This window comes from Mus pahari, chromosome 3, assembly GCF_900095145.1.
Source record: "Mus pahari chromosome 3, PAHARI_EIJ_v1.1, whole genome shotgun sequence".
NCBI lineage: Eukaryota > Metazoa > Chordata > Mammalia > Rodentia > Muridae > Mus > Mus pahari.
The window spans coordinates 163,000,562-163,021,973 of NC_034592.1; the positions used below are offsets into that span (position 1 = coordinate 163,000,562).

At 50.8% G+C, this 21,412-nt stretch overlaps 1 protein-coding gene across 1 annotated transcript; it reads left to right on the forward strand.

Moving 5' to 3' along the window:
- Positions 1–2,098: 2,098 nt before the first annotated feature.
- On the forward strand, positions 2,099–20,025 carry Slc17a9 (solute carrier family 17 member 9). The gene is made up of 13 exons (XM_021194898.2): positions 2,099–2,230; positions 8,515–8,712; positions 9,064–9,203; positions 10,533–10,632; positions 12,552–12,682; positions 13,379–13,475; positions 13,699–13,795; positions 14,291–14,378; positions 16,324–16,358; positions 17,556–17,671; positions 18,265–18,320; positions 18,440–18,469; positions 19,039–20,025. Exons 1-13 carry the CDS (start codon positions 2,139–2,141, stop codon positions 19,200–19,202), a joined length of 1,344 nt encoding a protein of 447 aa, XP_021050557.1. The 5' UTR covers positions 2,099–2,138; the 3' UTR covers positions 19,203–20,025.
- The last annotated feature ends 1,387 nt before the right edge of the window (positions 20,026–21,412 follow it).

Below are 21,412 nucleotides of genomic sequence, written 5' to 3' on the forward strand. Positions count from 1 at the left end.
CCATGTGGTTGCTGGGATTTGAACTCTGCACCTTTGGAAGAGCAGTTGGGTGCTCTTACCTACTGAGCCATCTCACCAGCCCGAAGGCTTATTTCTTACAGTTGCTTGTCAGTAACAGTAGAGTAAAATGTAATTATTCAGTTTGAATTTATTTGGACATTTCCACTTTAAAGCTGTTGAGCTACAGAGGAAGTAGGAGTTAAGTGGAGTCTTGGAGGAGACTCGGGCCTAGGTTAGGTTCTAGGGGTTGCTTTTATTTTATTTTTTTTTTATGTACATGAGTATCTTCAGACATACCTGAAGAGGGCATCAGATCCCATTACAGATGGTTTTGAGCTACCATGTGGTTGCTGGGAATTGAACTCAGGACCTCTGAAAGAGCAACCAGTGCTCCTCTAGTCGGAGCAGTCAGGGTGACAAGTGAGTCAATCAGCACAAGAAAGTGGCCCCTCTGCCAGACATTGCCTGTGTAATGTTTCCACGTCAAATTTTCCATCTTGGTGCTAGAGAGATGGCTCAGCGGTTAAGAGCACTGACTGCTCTTCCAAAGGTCCTGAGTTCAAATCTCAGCAACCACATGGTGGCTCACAACCATCCGTAATGAGAGTGTCTGAAGACAGCTACAGTGTACTTACATATAATAAATAAATCTTTAAAAAAAAAAATTTTCCATCTTGAAGTGCAAAGATGGTTTTGTCAGTTGGGTGTGGGGCAGCTCACAAGCATCAACTAGAAGCCTAGAGAATGTCTACCCCAGCTACTGCCAACAGCTGTTGGTGGTCACCTCCCAACCATATGTGATCCTCTTTCAGGCACCTGTGGTGTGTCCATCCCTTCTGCCCTAGTGACTGGGAGCCTGGGGAGGAATGCCCCCCATACCCTGACCACAGCCTTTTCAACTCTGGCCTGCTGCTAGGGTCTGGCCTGAGATGTATACCCAACACCTTTTGTGGCATGCTCCTGCTGACCTCAAGTGTCTTGCAGGTTCCTCCACCCAACTTACTTAGGGTCACATCCCTTCTCTACATTTGTCCACCTGCACCCAGAAACACTAAAGGTTTCTTGCTGTGTGATTCTGGATCTTTCATAGTTTCTGAAGAGCTTCACATTATAGTGATTATCAGTACCATATACTTACGGGCAGTCCCTGGGTCACTAGGGAAGCAAGCCTTTATCATCATCTTTGTGTCCTACAGGAGGATATCTGATGTGGATGGAAGACTGACCTGGCTTTTAGGTCCAGATTGTTTTTTCCAGAACTGGGGATTGAGTCCAGGACCTCGCACATGTTGAGCACATGCTTAACAACTGAGCTATACCCTAGCTTAAGGTTCTAATATTCTTTTAGTACAAATGTGTATAACCATGAAGACCTGTTGTCTACTGGGCAGCTGAAGGCTTAGAGGACATTCTCTGGAGGGTGGAAACCGTTGAGATTCTAAGTGCAGTGTGAGGCCTTTGAGGTGTGTGTCCCATTTGGCCTGCAGCTGTGTGGGGGAGGCATTCGTTTAGAATAATTGGGAATACAGGAGGAATGAGGCAGGCAGTATGAGGAAGGAGCCTCAGAAGCCTTCCATAAAAAGTGTGGCTGAGACCCACCTAGAGCCTAGTCTGTGGACAGAGCTCAGAACACTTTTGCCCAGGATTGCAACATCAGTGACCACCTTCGCTGCCCTTTGCGCCTGTGTTATAGTTCTCTGACCAGCCCAGTTCTCCAAGAGATCCATTTTTAAAAATTGACTGCCTTAAAGTTATCTTTACTACTAGAACACAACCCTGTGAGCACTTCTGTCACTCCCCTCCACCCACCCACGGAGCGGGGGGGGGGGGAGAACCACAGAGACTCATACACACTGCTCACTTTCCTGACGAGAAAGTTATTTCTGGCGGGTCTGGGGCCACAGTCCCCCCAGGGATTTTTCTTCCCCAGAAGGAAGTCCCAGTGGTAAGCCTCTAGTTGCTCGAAGGTCCCTGGCCCTGCCTCCCGGGACATCAGTAGGGCGGGGACTCAATTCCGGGGGCAACACGTCCTGGGAGAGCTAGACGGAAGCACTGGGACTGACACGTGGACTTGGGCGGTGCTGCCCTGTGGGTTGTCCTAGGTCTGAGGTGGGAGGGCACGGTACACAACGGTGCCCATGTCATCCCAGCGCTCTAGCCTGATGCAGCCAACCCCAGAGGAGACCCGCAAGACCCCTTCTGCGGCAGCAGAGGATACACGGTGGTCCAGGTGAATTGGGGTGTGGCTGAGGTCGGGGCAAGGAGGACTTTTACGTTTAGAAAGAGAGCTGAGGTGCTACTTCATAGGACCCAAGTTCAGGGAACACCAGACTCCAGCAGCTGCCTCCCAGCCTTTCTGCAGCCTGCCACCTTCACTCCTCCCGAGACTCCCATGCCCCTCCCTGAGCAGCCCTAGCCCCCAAGTAGAGGGAGGACCCAGTAAACAGACCCTCCCTCCCATTTCCAATCAAATGCCAAAATCAGGCAAATGGCTCCTTTGCCCTTTTCCCTGCCAATGATTCTGAGGTCTGGGAGGCAGGATAGTGTCTGTAAGGCTTGGTGGGAGCACTGGGCTGGACAGATGCTCACAGCATAGGGATCTATGCAGCAGCTCTAAATCAGAGGCAGGTCCTGACTTCACAAGTCTTCTAAACTAGGGAAGAAAACAGCCGTTACCCATCTTCATTCATATTCCGTTCCCACTGTTTCCACCGCTCTCCAGGCAAACATCCCCACAGAAACCAGGAGCAAAGATGGCATCTGGCTATGGGACCACTGTGAGAGGGTTCAAATGGTGGACCTAAAAGAGTTCACACCCTGCTCTGGTTCCTGCAGTCTTCACGTGGAGGTGCTAGACTCAGGGTCAAGCCTTGTACCACCTGGGGCAAGAGTCCTGGATCTACTGGCAGGAAGTGTAAAGAGGACCTTAAGATAGTACCACTACTGAATCTAGACTAGATGAAGGCGCTGCCCGGAAGGTCACAGGGAGGCACAGAACCAGATCATAGCGCCCCCCTCCCCCCCCCACCCGCCAGTGACGGTTACAGTAGTGTCAGACTAGGCTAGAGGAGGAGCACAATGTGCCTGCCCTCACTAGCTCTCCTTCCCTCTCTGGCTTAACACCTCCCTCCCTACCCCATGTTTATCCCAAGGCCTGTGCTTCACCTGGCCCCTGGAGGCACCACCCAGGGCTTTCTTAGAACTATGAAATGTTCTGCCAATTTTGCTGCAGGTTACAATTTAATGGTTCTACCTGTCCCCCCTCCCTGCCCCCATCACCCCACCCTCACCCCCATCTTTACTCTTTCTCCTGTGTAGTGAGTGCCTCCAGTTGCCTTTGTCAGAAGTGGTGGCTGAGAATTCTGGGGAATTTTGCAGGGTCAAGGCCATTCTCAACCCATACTGGAGTAATAGTAACAGCAATAAGAGTTACTAGGAACAGGGCCCTGAGTTCAGGGAACACCAGACTCTAGGGACCCACCACCACCTCATGTTTGAGAGGCAGTGTTCTCCTCAACAAATCTCAGAGTGTGAGGTGGAAGATGTGGTAACAGAGCATGCTCTGGACCCCTGGCCATGATAGCTAGCACATTTCCCCTCTGAATCAAGGGCCACGTGATCACCTGTTTGCTCAGCCCCGGATACTCTGCGCAGGCCATCTAACAGGAAGCCAGAGCTGCACAAGTCTGTGAGGAAGTGTGATTGCTGAGACCTCCAGCCTGAGCTCTGGCTCCGGGTGGGCAAGTGGAGCTACAGGCAGTCCTGGCCCAAGCTCCTGATCCTAAAGCCTGGGGTTCTAACCAGGCAGACCAACCGGCCGGTAGGGCCCCTTCAGGAGGACGGTCATGTTCTGTGTCATCAGCAAGTACTGAGGATGGCCGGTACCTCCCACCCAGCTGAGGGACAAGTCCCACTTCTTGCCTCCAGGGTGCTGGGATGAAGCAGAAGGACGCTGAGGTGCCTGTTAGCATATCAAAGAGGACACTGGCCACCACACAGCATCTGAGTACCTATAACTGACAGAGTCCTGGCTCCTCTTCTCACCACCTCCCTTACTCCAAACCCCTCCAGTCCTCCCAGCTTCGCTTCCCTCCCCCAACCAGCTTCTCTTTCCTTTAAAACCTCCCACGTGTTCTCTTGATTCTTCTCCCTCTCCTGGTCCCTTCTCTTTCTTTCTTTTTTTTTTTTTTTTTTTGTTCTTCGAGACAGGGTTTCTCTGTGTAGCTTTGGCTGTCCTGGAACTCACTTTGTAGACCAGGCTAGCCTCGAACTCGGAAATCCACCTGCCTCTGCCTCCCAAGTGCTGGGATTAAAGGCGTGCGCCACCACTGCCCGGCTTGTCCCTTCTCTTTATTGTCTCTCTTTCTTTCCTTCTTGCATTCTCCTCTCAGGGCCTGTTCTATTCTGCCAGTCATGTTCAGTCTGGACTCTTCCGGATAACTCTGCCTGTACTCTCACATAACTACAATAAAACCCGTTTCCTCAACTACACCTAGGAGTTTACATGGCCTCATTTTCACTCAGATAGCACCTGGCCAAGCCCCCTCCTCCTCCTTCAGTCAGGGCCCTGGGTGCCTAGTTTTTTCCTGACTTCCCATGGCTCCCAAGAAGCTAGAGACAACTCTCATCTGGAGGGCGTGGGTCTAGCTGGCTTCCTGTTTCTAGCTGGTCTTCTCCAGACAGCTAACAGGGCTGAGCAAATCACAGGTCACCTACGGAAGAGTGGCACGCTGGGTGGGTCCCTCTTGGACACCTTGGCTGTCTGCTGCTTTAGTCACATAAAGGAATAAAAGCTCCTTATTACCTTTGGATTGTGTGGCTTTTCGTGAGCCTGCTGTGATCCTTGTAGGTGAAACAAACAAGGCAGCTGCACCCTCCTCACCTAGGGGTGGGCTCTGCAGGGGAGGAGGGGCAGCTCTTCTGGGCAGTCAGGATGCCCTTGAGGACAGCTTGAATGCTTGACAGCCACCCTGTGTTCCCAGTAATCCAATGGCAATGTTGACTCAGGACAATACCTTGACAAGAAATTAAGGCAGAATGGGAGAGGGCACGGAGAGGGGGTTCCTTGTGTGCTGGGCTCTGGCAGGGAGGAATTCGGTCAAACCAAGGAGGGGGGGGGACTTCAGCTAATGGGGAGAAAACCCTACTTGGAACAACTGCTGGCAGTTTCCTCCACTAATAAGCTTCAGACCCACTTGATTCACGAGGAGCCCTAGGGATTTCCTGCCTGCTAGCCTACCCATGACCGTCATCTCCGACTAGCCCCCGGGATCCCAGCCTGAGAGCAGCTTAAGCTCTGTCTGAGTCTTCCCCTTTACCAGCAGGGAACTTGTTGACATCATACTGGGTAGGCTTACAGCTTACCGTCCTCCCCAGTGCCTGGGGTCCCCAGATAGATGCCAGAGGGCTTGGCCCTTCTTAGACCCACTCAAGAGATTCCCTCCTGGGGTTCAGAGGTTCCTTGCCACATAGTGGAACCTGGTTGGCTTTCCCACCTCCCCTGACCTGACTGGAAGATGCTTGGCACCATAATCTGGAGATGGCTGCTGGCCCTCAGAACCCCACACATCTTTTGGGGGAGGGGAGGGTAATGCCCCCTCCCCAGGAGCCCACCTCACCTGTCTCACTATGACCCTCCTCTGTTCTGACCACTGCCCTTCGAGGTCCATGCCTCTTTATCCCGGGTTAGATACAGGTACCCTGACTGCCCTGAAGAGCTGCCCCACACACACCCCCGCAGAGCCTACCCTTAGGTGAGGACGGCACAGCTGCCTTGTTTGACCTGACTGGGAGGCACAAGGATCACAGTAGGTACACAGGAGCAGCACTAACTCACCCACTAAACAGTCACACAATTCAAAGGTATCTGCAATATTCCTTTTATGTGACCTTTTATGTGCTTTTATTTCTTTATGTGACTAAAGCAGCAGAGAGCCACGGTGTCCAGGAGGGACCCACCCTGCATGCCACCCTTCCCTAGGTGCACCTGTGATTGCTCAGCCCTGTTAGCTGACTAGAGAAGACCAGCTAGAAACAGGAAGCCAATTTGAGCTCCTGGTTTGTGACTCAAAGTCTCTTCTGTGCCACTTTGCTTTGACTTAGCTGTTCTTTCTGCCTCCTGGCCCTCACCTTTGACACTGCTCCCATTTGCCTATGACTCTGTCCAGCTCTGTGGGATTCTGGACCCAGCCCAGCTGCAGCCTTGGGTCCCCCAAGCCTTATACCCTAGCCTTATCTGCTAGTTTGCCTGTTTCCTGCTCAGTCTGTGCCTGTGTAGAGGGGGAGGCCAGTATCACCTGTCCCCTGCCAGAGAGGACATCCTCCCTCAAACCTTCCCTCCTTCTCCTGGCTGAGACTTGTATTGAACACTCGCCTCTCCAGAAGCCCCCCACCTATATGACTGTGTTCAAACCCATTTTTTTTTTTTTTTTTTTAGGTTTTTCGAGACAGGGTTTCTCTGTGTAGTTCTGGCTGTCCTGGAACTCACTCTGTAGACCAGGCTGACCTCGAACTCAGAAATCCGCCTGCCTCTGCCTCTCAAACCCATTTTATATTAAAAATCTGAACTTTAGGTTTCTTGTAGAATCATCATGAGGATAGTTATGCAGAATCCCTAAACACCTGCCCCCATAATCTCTATGTGTGTGATATCTACCCATGTTGATATTTGTTGTACAGGGTGTCTACGAGAAGGCTCTCATGAGCCAAGAGCCATTCTCTACTGTGGCAAAAATCAGGCCAGGATTGCCTACCACACACTACATTAGGCACTCAAACCATGAGCTTTTACAAAAGAGAAGTCCGGCAGTGGTGGCGCACGCCTTTAATCCCAGCACTTGGAGGCAGAGGCAAGAGGAGTTCTGAGTTCAAGGCCAGCCTGGTCTACCAAGTGAGTTCCAGGACAGCCAGGGCTACACAGAGAAACCCTGTCTTGAAAAAAAAAAATCAAAAACAAAACAAACAAACAAACAAACAAACAAAAAAACGAAAGAGAATCTGCTTTCAAGTGACCATACACAGAGAAGAAGTCTCAGATCCACCTACCAGTAGAGATACGGCTCAGTGGCTGACTGAGTGCTTCCCTACCATGAGTGAGATCTTAGGTTTGATTCCCAGCACTGGAAAGTAAGAAAGAAGAAGAAAAGAAACCTCTCTTGTCCTAGTAGAGGGCTGGGATCTTTACAGGCTCAGGTGAAGGAATTAATATGGACCTTAGGTGTAAGCATATGTGATCAAACTCACGAATAGTATCCAGACCTTCATGTCCATCATCACCGTCTTTCCTAAAATTGCTGATTCCCAAATTCATTGGAAAGGAAGAGTCAGGACAGAGGCGGCCGGTCGTCTGGAGGGCATACCAGATTTCCTGTTTCCCTGTCGACCCCCTGCTGTCAGCTGAACTCTCTAGGTGAAGGTCAATTCAAAACTTGGATGTTTAAGAAGCTTGCAACCTGTGCCTTTTAATCCCAGCACTCAGGAGGTAGAGGCAGGAGAATTCCTGTGAGTTTGCGGCCAGCCTGGTCTACACCGTGAGCTCCAGAACAACCAGGACAAAATAGAAAGGCACTGTCTCAAACAAGAAGAGGAGGAGGAGGAGGAGGAGAAGAAGGAGAAACAGCTAGAGTAGTTCACTCAGAAGGCTTCGGTACGGGGGTTGCTTTGGGTCTGAGGTCACCCTAGGCTCCATTATTCTAGTCCAGTCTGCACAGGAAGATGGGGAGTGAGTAGAGAGGAGAGAACATTACTTGCTACCCTTCCATCTAAGCCCACCCACCAGTCTACCGTGTAACCTTGAGTATACCAGGAAGTTATTATCTTCAAAGCTCTTCTCAGGAGGCATAAATCTGGCCCCGGGTCACAAACCTCACTCTAACTTTCTCAGTTGGAAGCCATGCCAGGGTCTGCCCCTTCCCCTCTGAGTGTCCCCTCTGAGGCTCTTTGCCTCTCCATGGTTAGCTGTTGCAGTCCTGTGTGGGGTCTAGCTGCCCAGCAACCTTGACCAGTCCCATCCCTGAGGACCTGTGAGTACTCACTGCCCTTGCTTGGCAGCCTTCTGTTCCCCAGAGTTGGGTTCACCTGCTTAGCACATTGCCCTGCAGGTTGTGAGCTGTCTGCTGCTTCTGGATGCCTTCCTGTATCTCCATGGTCCACAGGAAACTTGAGAATATACCCAATGCTTGTGTTTGGAATCCTGGTGTAATCCTGGCAGCCAGAGGCATGGGCCCCAGGTTCTGAATCCCGTGACTGGTCTGCCGTGTGTTTAACCTGCCCCACATCCTGAGGGCTCTTGTACGTTCTCAACCCCTGTGCTTAGTATTGGCCTTATGTTCTAGAAGTCATCAGATTCGGTGCTCTCGAGGTTTTATTAACCTGCCAAAATCCCCACCGAAGAAGTTATCTTAACTCCCTTACTGTATTTATGATTACATCCGCCTGCCCTTGGGAAGGTATCGAGCTGATTAAGGCTGTGTGGAGGCCTCCTCAGATCCTGACCTCTCTCTGTGTGTCTCACAGGCCTGAATGCCAGGCCTGGACAGGAATCCTGCTCCTGGGCACCTGCCTGCTGTACTGCGCCCGTGTCACCATGCCCGTCTGTACTGCCGCCATGAGCCAGGACTTCGGCTGGAACAAGAAGGAGGCTGGTATCGTGCTCAGCAGCTTCTTCTGGGGCTACTGCCTGACTCAGGTGGTGGGCGGCCACCTTGGGGATCGGTAACCAACCCCCTCTCCCCATTGCTCAGGCTTGAGGGGGAACATTACCATCACCTGACACAGTGTGGTCAGTCCTGCCCTTGCACACAGGAGAGGAGGGGTGGATAGGGGAGGAGTTCAACAAATATTTGGAGAGTGGCTTAGCCTTTGGGGAGAGGAGGTCCGGTGTGGCAGCGCTGAGGCAGCAGACAGGCCTGACTCGGTCCTGTATACCATACTCAGCTCTGGGCCCTTCTATAGGGCAGGTCACTGCAGTGTCTACCACAGCTCTCTGTGCAGTGGTTCACGATGATGACCCTCAGACCCCCTCAAACAGCCACCCCATTCTGTCCCTCCCTGTGTCTCCTCCAGCATCGGAGGTGAGAAGGTCATCTTGCTGTCAGCCTCCGCCTGGGGCTTCATTACTGTTACCACGCCACTGCTTGCGCACCTTGGCAGCGGCCACTTGGCCTTCCTGACATTCTCTCGAATCCTCACCGGTCTGCTCCAAGGTAAGAGCTATCTTCATCTTTCTCCCTCTGGTGTGGCCTTTTGACCTTGCCTACAGGAAGAGTGGACAGAGCGACATGCACAGCTTTGCTCAAAAATCTGTTCTAAGCCAGGCGTGGTGGTACACGCCTTTAATCCCAGCACTCGGGAGGCAGAGGCAGGCAGATTTCTGAGTTCGAGGCCAACCTGGTCTACAAAGTGAGTTCCAGGACAGCCAGGGCTATACAGAGAAACCCTATCTCGAAAAAAACCCCCCAAAATAAAAATAAATAAATGAATAAAATAATCTGTTCTATATATCTAAGATATTTGAATGGCAACTCACTCACAGTGGGGATTTGGGGGAGGGGGTGCCTGACTATATCTGTGTTATTTGTGGGCAAAGAGGAGATGATGAAGTCCCCCAGCCCATGGCTCTCCTCCATAGGGTGGTGGGTCTTAAGCCTCTGGAGAAGCCCCAGGTTCCATGATCTGAACCAAAAACTGCCTTCTGAAGAGCTACATTCATTGACATGGCGCTAGAAAGTTCCACAAGGGGGTCAGGCTGATGATTCCCGCCTCCCCACTGAGAGTGGCAACAACAAGGAGGCTATAGGTTCCTATTGTCACACTCTGAAGGGACCTCTCAAGAGTCTCCTCAGACTCAGGTTTAGAACACTCTAGAATGGAAAGGATACTCAAGCCTGTTGTTTGTTTTGAGACTACGTGTAGCCCTGGATGGCCTGGAACTCACTATGTAGACCAAACTGGCTTCAAACTCAGAGATCTGCCTGCCTCTGCCTCCCAAGTGCTAGGATTAAAGCTGTGCACCCAGATGTTTCTAAGCCTTCACGCTGCCTAGGAACCAAAGGAACTCCTGGGAGGAAAGAGTGTCTAAAAAGAGTAGGTAGAGGAACTTTCCCCGAAGGGTACACTCGTGTCATGTATGTACATGGCAAACATAGAATTGTATGGCTCATATATGTGAGTGTCCCAGGGTGCCAGAGCACACCTGAGAAACTACTGTGAAGTCTGTGTGTGTACACATAAATGTGCTAGTGGGAGGGTTGTCAAGTGCCTTCAGAGAGCTTAAGTGGGGCAAGTGTGTTTATGTGTGCATGTACAACAACAGTCTAGATGCAGGGTACTATGTCTGGGGGGTAGAGGCATTTTGCTTTGAAGCAGAGTGTAACTCTCATCCTAAATTAGTTTGGTTCCTTAGACCCCAAATTGCCAAAAGCCCAGCCCTGCTGATCCCTTAAAGCTCAGTGAGGTAACAGAAAGGAACCCAAGTCTTAGCCCTCACTGGCTGTCACTGGGTACTCTGTGACACCAGTCTCTGATTGTTATAGGTGTCTACTTTCCAGCCCTGACCAGTCTGCTGTCCCAGAAAGTGCAGGAGAGCGAGAGAGCCTTTACCTACAGCACTGTAGGTGCTGGCTCCCAGGTCGGGTAAGGCTCCACCCTCTTTGCATTCAGGAAACTTACCTGAGCTCTCAAGAACCATCCTTCTAGTCCAGCAGTGATGTTTGGAGTAGAGGTGTAGACCAATGCTAGGCTCCAAAGCCGGTCACTCAAGTTTGCTGCATTTGTGACAGTGTTTTATCTGCTGTTGCTGCTGTGACAAAACAATGACAAGAAACAGATTAAAAAGAAAGGATTTGCCAGGCGATGATAGTGCACACCTTGAATCTCAGCACTCAGGTGGCAGAAGCAGGTGGATCTTTGTGAGTTTGAAGCCAACCTGGTTCCAGGTGAGTGAGTTCCAGGATAGCCAGGGCTATACAGAGAAACCCTGTCTCAGAAAAAGGGGAGAAGGAGGAAGAAGAAGGAGGAGGGGGGAGGAACAGGAGGAAGAAGAAAAAGAAGAGGAAGAAGAAAGGGGAGGAAGAGGGAGAGGGAGAAGGAGAAGAAAAGGAGAAGGAGAGAAGAAGAAGAAGAAGAAGAAGAAGAAGAAGAAGAAGAAGAAGAAGAAGAAGAAGAAGAAGAAGAAGAAGAAGAAGAAAAGACAGAAATTCACAGACCCCTGTCCCTTTCTGCTGAGTGCTGGCATTAAAGGTGTGTGCCACCACACTGGCTCACTTTCTCCTTTTATTCAGCCCAAGCCCCCAGCCCATGGTTGGTGCTGTTAACACTCAGGATAGTTCCTTCTCTGTCTCCTCAGTTTAACCTTTCTGGAAAAAACTTTATAGACACACCCAGAGGTGTGTTTCCATGGTGATTTTAAATCTTCTCAAGCTGTCAGTAAAGGCTAACACTCAGCGTGTTTTTGCCTTCTGGGTGCTATAAGATAGGGTTCTGGCATGTGGACTGGGTGGGTGAGCACCTGCTTAGTCTTTTCCTCTTATCTGTCCTAGGGGAGCCAGAGGCTGCCCCACCCTCTATGAGACATCCCTATGTGTGGAGGAAGGGCCACTCACTGGTGGGCTCCTGGAAGGTTAAAGGCCTAGGTTTACAGTTGCTGAGTTGGGACAGGGGAAGGGGAAGAGAGAGGGAACTGCAAAGAGCGCCCGCAGAACTCGAGGCTAGCTCTTCTGGTTAGGGTGGCCTGATCTAACCCTGAAAACACAGTTCGCACTGTGAAGCGCAGACGTCAAAGAAGCAATAGGGGTCAGGTCCTACGGAAGGGTTCGGTGTCCGGCACAGCAGATAGGGTTCTATGCATGGCCAGGAAGAGTGGGAGAGAAAGTACCCCAGCCAAGGGTAGGTCCAGCCCCGGGTGCCATGCCTGGGGTACAGATGAATGCGCAGGAAGAGGGAAGGCAGCTCAGCCTCACACCAGAGCCCAGTGTTCTCTCTTTCGCTTGGATGAGTGCACAGAGTGGTGGGTGGGAGGTTGAAGGGTGAGGCAGAGGGATTGCATTGCATCTGGGACCAGAGTTCCCGGGAGTCAAGGGGAAGGTTGTGGGACCTGGTGTCTGCAGCTGTGCATTTGGACGTCAGCAGCTTTACTAGAATACTGTTCGCTATGTTATATGTAGGACAAAAATGAAAGAAGGAATATTTCTGTTTCAGTGTTTCCTAAGCTACCCTTTTATCATTCCTCCCCCGACACACACACATACACACACACAAACACAAACACAAACACACCATCACCACCACCACCACCACCACCACGAGAGCATCCACATGGCAAATTGTAGGCCAGTTTGAAGTTCTAGAAGGAAGAAATGAAAAACCCAGCAGCAGTTTCCATGCTGAGTCTCCTCAGCTGCTCCCAGATTCCCCTTGCCCCAGCTGTCCCACCCCCAGTCTCCCTGAAGAACAAAATCCTGGAGGAAGGGGCATCTGAGCGGTTTCTCTCTGGGAGCTTGACTCATTTTAGGACAGCAACCAAGGTCACTACAGCCTTTCTCTGTGTCTCCCAGGACCCTGGTGACTGGGGGCGTAGGCTCCATGCTCCTGGACCAGTGTGGCTGGCAGAGTGTCTTCTACTTCTCAGGTGGCCTCACCTTGCTCTGGGTGTACTATGTGTACAGGTACCTGCTGAATGAGAAAGGTAACTGCAGCCATGTGACCAGTCCTCTCTGCCTCCCCCGCCCGCCCCGCCCCCTTGCAGCTGTTCTTCAAAACGTCGGTTGCATAAGCTTTTTCTGGAGAGAGAAAATAAACATCTACTCACCCCAGACAGGGCGCCAACAGCAGGCCAAAGAAATGATTTCACTCAAATATAGCTTAGTCTCAACCCCGCAGGGATGGTGGTGACTTCCCTGCAGCTAACCTCCCCAAACATGGAGAGCTGGGGGGAATTAAAAACAGCACGGGCGAGAGGGGCTAGGGCCTCAGGCAAGGTAGACTCCATACTGAAGGTATGATTCTGAGTAGTCATTGCTGCCTGGTAAAGAGGGTTATCACCAGCTCTGAGAACCCTCCCGCCTGCCCCAGCTCTGCATTCTGTTCTGTTGGGGCTGAAGCCGACATGGGGAGTCAGTCTAGCAGGTGAAAAAGAGGCAGGTGGTAGGACGAGGCTGAGTCTTCAGGTAGCAAGAAAGGGACTCTAAGGGACTCCAGGCACAGGCATGGGTTAGACATAGAACTTGACTCTCATGGGCATTGCCACCCGATAGTTACTCCCAAGGGAGATGCACCCTGACTCCTCTGCCCTAGCAGCTCCTAAATGCTTGCTGTGTTAGGGACAACATGGTATACCTGGTCCTGAAGCTATCTATCACTTTGAAATCGTTTGCTCCCCTAGACCTTGTCCTGGCCCTGGGTGTCCTAGCACAAGGTCTACCTGTGACCAAGCCCTCCAAAGTGCCCTGGAGACAACTCTTCTGGAAGGCCTCTGTCTGGTGAGCTAGATTTGGCGCGGCCAGGCAGAGTGTGGGTGAGGATGGGGCATGGGGTGTGGCAGCCACTGTTGCGTTGGAAGGACCCAGTCCTGACACTCCAGCAAACATCCCAGGTTTCAGAGCGTGGGGCCTTGGTCCTGGTGGGAAGGAGTGGGTCCCCTGTGGAGTCAGTGTCAGAGGGACTGGCAGCCTCTTAGAGCCCTGATCCTGGTGTCCCACACAGGGCGGCAATCTGCTCCCAGTTATGCTCCGCTTGCTCCTTCTTCATTCTACTCTCCTGGCTGCCCACCTTCTTCAAAGAGACCTTCCCCAACTCCAAGGTGGGTGTCATGTTACCTGGGCCCTTACAGGGTATAGGGGCTACACTTGGGTTTTAAAGGCTCCCCTGTGGGTGGTTGTATCCTTGACTTGGCAACTCCATCCCCCTATTGACTTCAGGCCTGGAGATGACAGTCCATTTGGGAACAGACATGAATTCAAGGCTGTACACTATTAGAGTATGAGAGTTGTAGCTACCTCAGCCTGCTGCCTGAGAAAGGCAGACTGGCTTGGCTCTAACCCTGTCACAGTAAGAGGAGCATGTGGAGAATGTGGTTACAGGAGTTAGCTATTAGTGGGCTCAGTTCTTGCCCAGGGGGCTGATAATGGATTGGTTAGGGCCTGTTCTTCAAGGACCCTCTGCTCTTAGGCCTAACCAGTGGGTGGACAGAAATCAACGGACATGGTGATGATCTTGGAGTGGCCCTCTTGCCTGGGTGTCATTTAGAGGCTAGGTGCCACCCTGGCCACCTTTGAGGCTGCACCTTTTTCTGCAGGGCTGGGTCTTCAATGTAGTCCCCTGGCTGCTGGCAATTCCTGCCAGTCTATTCAGCGGGTTCATCTCCGACCACCTTATCAGTCAGGGTGAGTGTTGGGGTAAATTGTCCTGGGTGAACCACAATCTCAAGAATCTCACTCCCCTCTGGCAGTATAGTTATTTCACTGGGGAAAGGCCACCATCCTGTGACACACAGACCATCTTTTTTTTTTTTTTTTTTTTTTTTTTGTTTCTCTTGGTTGCTGGGATTGTAGACCAGGCTGGCCTCGAACTCAGAAATCTGCCTGCCTCTGCCTCCCAAGTGCTGGGATTAAAGGCGTGCGCCACCACGCCCGGCTCTCAGACCATCTTCTGGTTGGTGGCTCAGTGTTTGTGAACTTCAGAGGTTCCCCTTTAGTTGAGAATGCTGGTTTTCCTATAGGGTCACCCTCCCCTTTATCTCCTTCAATCTTAGCCCCTAATTCAGCCATAGGGGTTCCCAACTTCAGTCCAATGGTTGGGTATAAGTATCAACCCCTGTCTCAGTCAGCTGCTGGTAGTGCCTCTCAAGGCAGCCTTGAAGGCTACTGTAAGCACATCATAGTATCAGTGTGTCAGGCCTTGGTGCCCCCTCCCACCCCACATAATGAGATGGATCTCAAATTGGGCCAGCCACTGGACCACCTGACAGTTTCTTCTCCATTTTTGTCCCTTTAGTTCTTTTAGACAGGCAATATTCTGAGTCAGAAATTTTGATTGTGAGTTCCTAACTCTGTCCTTCCACTCAAGGCCCTGTCTATCTACTGGAGCTGGACTCTTTGCGTTCCCTCCATCAATTCTTGGATATTTTGGTTAAGCTCTCTCCCACTGAGTTCTGAGAATCTCTCTCCTCCAAAGTCTCTGGTACTTTCTAGAGTGTCCCCCAAACCCTCACCCCTTGAAGCTACATATTTCCATTCATACTCCTGGCCCTATGGGCTTCTCTCTGGTCCCCCTCCCCGTATCTGATACAAATTCCCTTTTCCCCTCCCACTCTCTTCTCCCACCCATATCCCTCCCTCCCTCTGTCTCCTGTGATTGTTTTCTTCAGCACTTTAAGACAAGTTCAAAGTCTCTGTACCTATATCCTTTCATGAGTATTTTGTTCCTTATTCTAAGGAGGAATGAAGTATCCACATGATGGTCATCCTTCTTGGTTTTCTTTTGTTTTGCATAATGTATCTCGGGTATTCTAAGTTTCTGGGCTAATATCCGCTTATCAGTGAGTGCATATCTAGTGACTTCTTTTGTGATTGGATTACCTCACTAAGGNGCTGTCCTGGAACTCACTTTGTAGACCAGGCTGGCCTCGAACTCAGAAATCCGCCTGCCTCTGCCTCCCAAGTGCTGGGATTAAAGGCGTGTGCCACCAAGCCCGGCACAGACCATCTTTTAAAGTCATCCCAAGGAACGGATGGATGTAGCCTGGGGTTGAGGAGCCCAGAGTGTCTTCCTGGTTCTCCCCTTTAGTGGGTAGAGTTGGGGGAAGCAAGAAGATCCTGGACCCCTATGGGGAAAGGAAAGTGTCGGTGTCAGGTGTCACATGTCACAGGGACCCAGATTTGCTCTTGAATCTTCCAGAGCTCCAGGGGCCACACTTGCAGCCCCATGAAGCAATGTCCTTACAGACTCAGGTATAGAAGAATGTGCATATGTGTGCACATTCTCAGGATACAGGTTTTCCTCAACAGAAATTAGCACACATTCATTGTGTAAGATCAGAAAATTTGAAGAAACTAAAAGAAACGGGACTAAGCTTACTCAAGAGCAGGTACTTTTGTAATAGCTCATGGGGCTGCCCTTTCATATTTCTACCCAGACTGTACCAAAGAAAACCCTCTGACATACATACTATACATATACGGGTACAGCTTTGATAGGGAATCTCCCGTCTTGAGCCCTGGAGCGCTGCCCTGGGCACCCCATTTACTCTTCTGTGACTCTGTGGGCGGGACTCTATTGAGGACCTGAATGAGCGGCTGGAAATTCATCCTGGTCTGTCTCTCTGCTCAGGTTACAGAGTCATCACGGTGCGTAAGTTCATGCAGGTAGGAAATCATTTGAATCGCTTGTTCATTTATTTATTTTTTCCTTTTGCTGTGATAAGGTACTGTGAGAAAAGCAACTTATAGAAGAAAGAGTTTGTTTAGAGCTTCCAGTTGTACGGGGATGGAGTCCAAGGCAGCAGGCAGGCAGGCATACAGGAATGACCCTGGAGTAGTAGCTGAGACCTTACATCTAGAGACACAACCACAAAGCAGAGAAAGAAACAATGGGGATGTTGTGGTCTTTTGAAACCTCAAAGCCCACTCCCACTGACACACCTCCTCCAACAAGGCCACACCCCCTAATCCTTCCCAAACAGCCCCACCAACTGGAAACCAAATAGTCAAACATACGAACTTATGGGGACTTTTTTTACTTTTTTATTTTTTTAAAGGTATGAAGACTGGCACAAGAATGAATTTTTTTTTTAAGATTTATTTATTTATTTATTATATGGAAGTGCACTGTAGCTGTCTTCAGACACACCAGAAGAGGGCATTGGATCCCCATTACAGATGGTTGTAAGCCACCATGTGGTTGCTGGGATTTGAACTCAGGACCGTTGGAAGAGCAGTCAGTGCTCTTAACCACTAAGCCATCTCTCCAGCCCTGACTATTCTTATTCAAACCACCACATCCCTCTATGGACATCCCTACTTTGTTCTGACCTCCTGGGACCTGAGGGTTGTGTACTTTATTTTGTCTTTTTTTTTTTTTCCAGAGCTGAGGACTAAACCCACTTGCCAGGCAAGCGCTCTGCCACTGAGCTAAATCCCCAAGCCCGGGTTGTGTACTTTAATCCCCTGATTTCTAGAACCAGGTTGATATCAAAGATATATGGGTTGGGAAAACTACAGCCAGGTCTCATGGCCCCAGAACCAGTGCCTGCTCCTAGGGGTTGGCAGCTCAGATCAGAGGTCACTCCATAGCAATAGGACCCAGAAAGGGGCTGTTGTAGGTGGCCACGGGAAGATGTTCTGGGGTCAGTATTGGCTGACCTGAGAACTTTCTCAGAGTTGACAATGCTCTCTGCTCTTCTCCACGCCAGAACAGGTAGAGCAGGGAAGCCCTAGCCTGAGAAGGGCTTTTAGGTAGGAACCAATCTGTTCTTGTTCAGAGCACTAGGGGTTCTTTATATAGGTCCAAATCAGGGTGAGCCATACGGGCCAGCATGGCCCCTTACCAGCCCTGCCCTGCAGGTCATGGGCCTTGGTCTGTCAAGCATTTTTGCCCTGTGTCTGGGTCACACCACAAGCTTCCTCAACGCTATGATCTTCGCATCAGCTTCCATTGGCTTCCAGACCTTCAACCACAGGTAAGAGGCCATGATCTCATCCTACAGGGGTGCTAGCTTTTAGTACATTCTGGTTCAGGGGCCTATGACGGTGGGTTTAGGGAAAGCTCCCCACAATCTGTCACAGTGAGCAGATCTGGGTACCCAGCAAGGGTCACTCGGGAAAACAAGGAGACCCCCTCCCCCCAATACTGGGAGGAGTGTGGGAGGAAGAATGAACACAAGCACCAGGCTTAATGTCCCTCTGTGGTCAGTTCCCTTCTTTCTGCACCTTTTCTCTCATGTTGAGCAATAGCAATCTCAAGTGAGCATCTTGCGGGGTGCATTAGGAGCCCACTTCAAAGCTCTTCCAAATTAACAAAGGGGAACCCCTACTGCATGCTTTCTGGCCTCACACACATTCTCAGGAGCAGCTTCTCCTGTTGTATCAGTAAGAGGGTGGGGAGTATACAGTGTCAGCAGGCCTAGCAGCGCCTGGGTGATAGGGGCAGGGGCTGGCCTGGGGGACTTCTGGTGACTTGTAACCATCTCTTATGCTCCAGTAGCCCCTACAGGCCAAGTAGAGATGGCCAGGCCTGTGGCCGCTCACCTGCCTTCCTTCCTTTTTCTCACAGTGGTATTTCAGTCAACATTCAGGACCTGGCCCCATCCTGTGCTGGCTTCCTGTTTGGTGAGACCCTGGTTTATCCTTGCTTTATCCCCTGCCTCTGACAATGGGTGATCCCTGGGGTGGGGTGGGGCAACAATGGGTCTCCTCCTGAGGTCTCTCCCCCACTTTCCTGTTTACAGGTGTAGCCAACACTGCAGGGGCCTTAGCAGGTAAGGGCTGGCTCCAGGCCTGGCTTAGAGGCTTTCTTATTCTTTGGTTAAGTCGACTAGTAAATGAATTTAGGGTAGAGCCTAGAGGGGGGTCATCCCATCTCACTCACCCCCTGCTGCTGGATGGGGTCTCAAAGTCAAGGGAGGGCACAAGGCCCCAAGATGGCCCAGGGTGATCTCAGCTGCCAGCTGAGGTGGCACTTGACTTGGTTGATTTTGGGGGACTCACAAGCTGTTCTCCCCTGACTGACCCTATGTGACAGTCCTGTAGTTTAGGTTACCATCTGGTCCCTCCACTGAGTACCTGAGCTGACATTCTCTTCTTTGCTCTTTGTTTCCCTTGGGTGGGACATGGAGTGGGGACATCATCGATATGTGATTTGGAGTGACCCTTGAGGACTCTCTTCTGAGACCCCCCTCCCCCAAATCTGAGTCTCCTGTGGCCCATAGCTCATAGTTCATGTTTTATCCCTGGGTCTTCAATGCATCTATACTCTGCCCCTGAGCTCACTGATGTGGGGGGGCCAACTTCCCCAGACCATCCGTCAGCCTCCGCCTCTCTTGTCCAGGTGTGGTAGGCGTGTGTCTGAGTGGCTACCTGATCGAGACCACTGGCTCCTGGACCTGTGTGTTCCACCTGGTAGCCATCATCAGCAACCTGGGGCTGGGCACCTTTCTGGTGTTTGGGAAGGCGCAGAGGGTGGACCTGGCCCCCACTCATGAGGACCTCTAACTCCTTGACGATCCAGTCTCACCCAGGACCTGATGTCAGTAGCCTGAGGATAACAGCTCTGTCACTGAAACTCTGAATCTCCACCTTAGACAAATGAGCAGACAGCAAGACCACAGTCTCCTGGGGAGGCCTGCATACACACAGGTCGCATCAGGGGAGGGTCATGATTGCCAGTCCTGCCCTCTCTCAGGCTCAGTGGGACTGCCGCTGTTATGGATGGAAGCCACATTGCTGATGGAATGTCTCCCCGGCCACAGTCAGTGAGGGTTGTTTCTCTGATAAGACTTCTATGTTAAGGATGCTCTGTGTGCTGGTAGATGTTCAGGAGTGGCTCTGACCCCTGACCTACTCCGGGCACCTTCCTACCTCCATCTCTCCAACAACGATAACCTAAGATGTCTATAGACATTAGACCATGTCTCCGTAAGACAGGCCCACTAGGAACACCATTAGAACCGTAGAGAAGCCATGGTTTCTACTTCTCTCCAGGAGTCAGGCTGCCACTCCTGCTGGGCCAGTGTGCAGTAGGCCAGAGGTCCTTGCAGACCCCGGTTCCCTCCCGCCCTGTGGATCTCTCAGCACTACTGTTGTGTCCTGGGTTGGCAGGTGCCTGGCAGTCCAGACATCACAGACCCCAGAACGAGGTGGACTCCCTCCCCCACTTCTGGCCTTGTTTTTCTACCTCCCCCCTTATTCCTTGTAGAGCTTGTGGTTTCATGAGCTGATAATGAATTCTCCAAGATGCTTATTAGATTTTCTTTATAGATGTGGTGAGTCTCGCCAGAGCCTTATTTAAGTGCAAACTATTAAAACTATTTAAAGTAAGATTGTTGTCTTATTCAATACCTTTTGTTATGTGAACTTTTCCTAAGGAAGACAAACAAAAATCCATTCACCCCTACTTAGATCATCAATGACACACCAGAAAATGGTTCCACATAGCCAGGCACAGTGGCACACATCATTAATCCTAGCACTTGGGAGGCAGAGGTAGGTGAATCTCTATGGGTTTAAGGTCAGCCTGGTTTACACAGTTTCAGAACTTCCAGGACTACGTAGAGAGACCCCATCTCAAAAAAAACCCAACCAACCAAACACCCAAGCAAACAAACGAAACTGGTTCCACCCAGGTTTATCTTGATGAACCAATGGGTTTGGGTTTGGTTTTGGTCTGTTTGAGACAAGACCTTACTGTATAGCTCTCGCTGTTCTGGGAACTCATTATATAGGCCAGGATGGTGTTAAACTCATGGAGATCCTCCTGCCTCTGCCTCTCACATGCTGGGGGTTAAAGACATGAGCCACCACTCTCCAGGTTAGCAAAGAGTTTGATTGGAGTTATTTACAAGAACACGAGCAACTTGCAGGTGGCTATACCACACAGGAAAAGTCTTCACTCCGCAATCATTATGGGGCAGGGGGCTTGCATGGCTAAACTGCCTCATGACTTCTGCTCTGTGAGGAGTGCTAATGTACTCAGTCCTGTGATAGGTTCGTGCCAGACATCAGCTGCTCTCCTTTCAGAATGGCCATGTCATGCCCGGAGGACAGCTTTCCCTTGTATCATCTCCTGAGGCAGGGCAGAAGGCTCAAGGAGTGAAATACTTGCTGATCAGCATGGAGGGCTGGGTCTGGCTTCCCAGAACCCACACACCAAAGCCAGGCACAGTGATAGAGTGTTGTGCGCAGTAACCCCAACAAATCTTGGAGCACACTGACCAGTCAATTCTAGTGTAAATGGTGAATTTCAGATGTACTAAGAGACCTTGACTCAAAGAAATGGAGTTGCTGTAGAAGAAAACATCTGTGTCCACCTCCAGCTTCTTCACGTGCCAGCATGGGCTAGCAGTGACATAGGTTAGACCCTCTCTGCTGTCCTGGTGCGCCCAGTGCTTGCTCACCTGTCTGCACAGCTCCTGTCAGAAGTGTGCACAAATCTCCAGAGCAAGATGCCCTGAGACAGGTGTGCCATGAAGTGACCTATGAGCACAAACTTTCTTCCGTGGTCTTCCAATTTTGAATAAAAAATAACTCTTTTAAGACTGGTGTGTTGGGGGCTGGAGAGATGACTCAGCAGTTAAGAGCAGTCTAACTGCTCTTCCAGAGGTCCTGAGCTCAATTCCCAGAAACCACATGGTGGCTCACAGCCATCTGTAATGGAATCTGATGCCCTCTTCTGGTGTGTCTGAAGACAGTTACAGTGTACTCAT

Coding starts and splice junctions, on each gene's coding strand:
- Slc17a9 (XM_021194898.2), top strand. CDS start 2,139: ATGTCATCCCAGCGCTCTAGCCTGATGCAGCCAACCCCAGAGGAGACC. Junction 14,379..16,323: donor CGACCACCTTATCAGTCAGG/GTGAGTGTTGGG, acceptor CTCTCTGCTCAG/GTTACAGAGTCATCACGGTG. Junction 17,672..18,264: donor TTCCAGACCTTCAACCACAG/GTAAGAGGCCAT, acceptor TTTTTCTCACAG/TGGTATTTCAGTCAACATTC.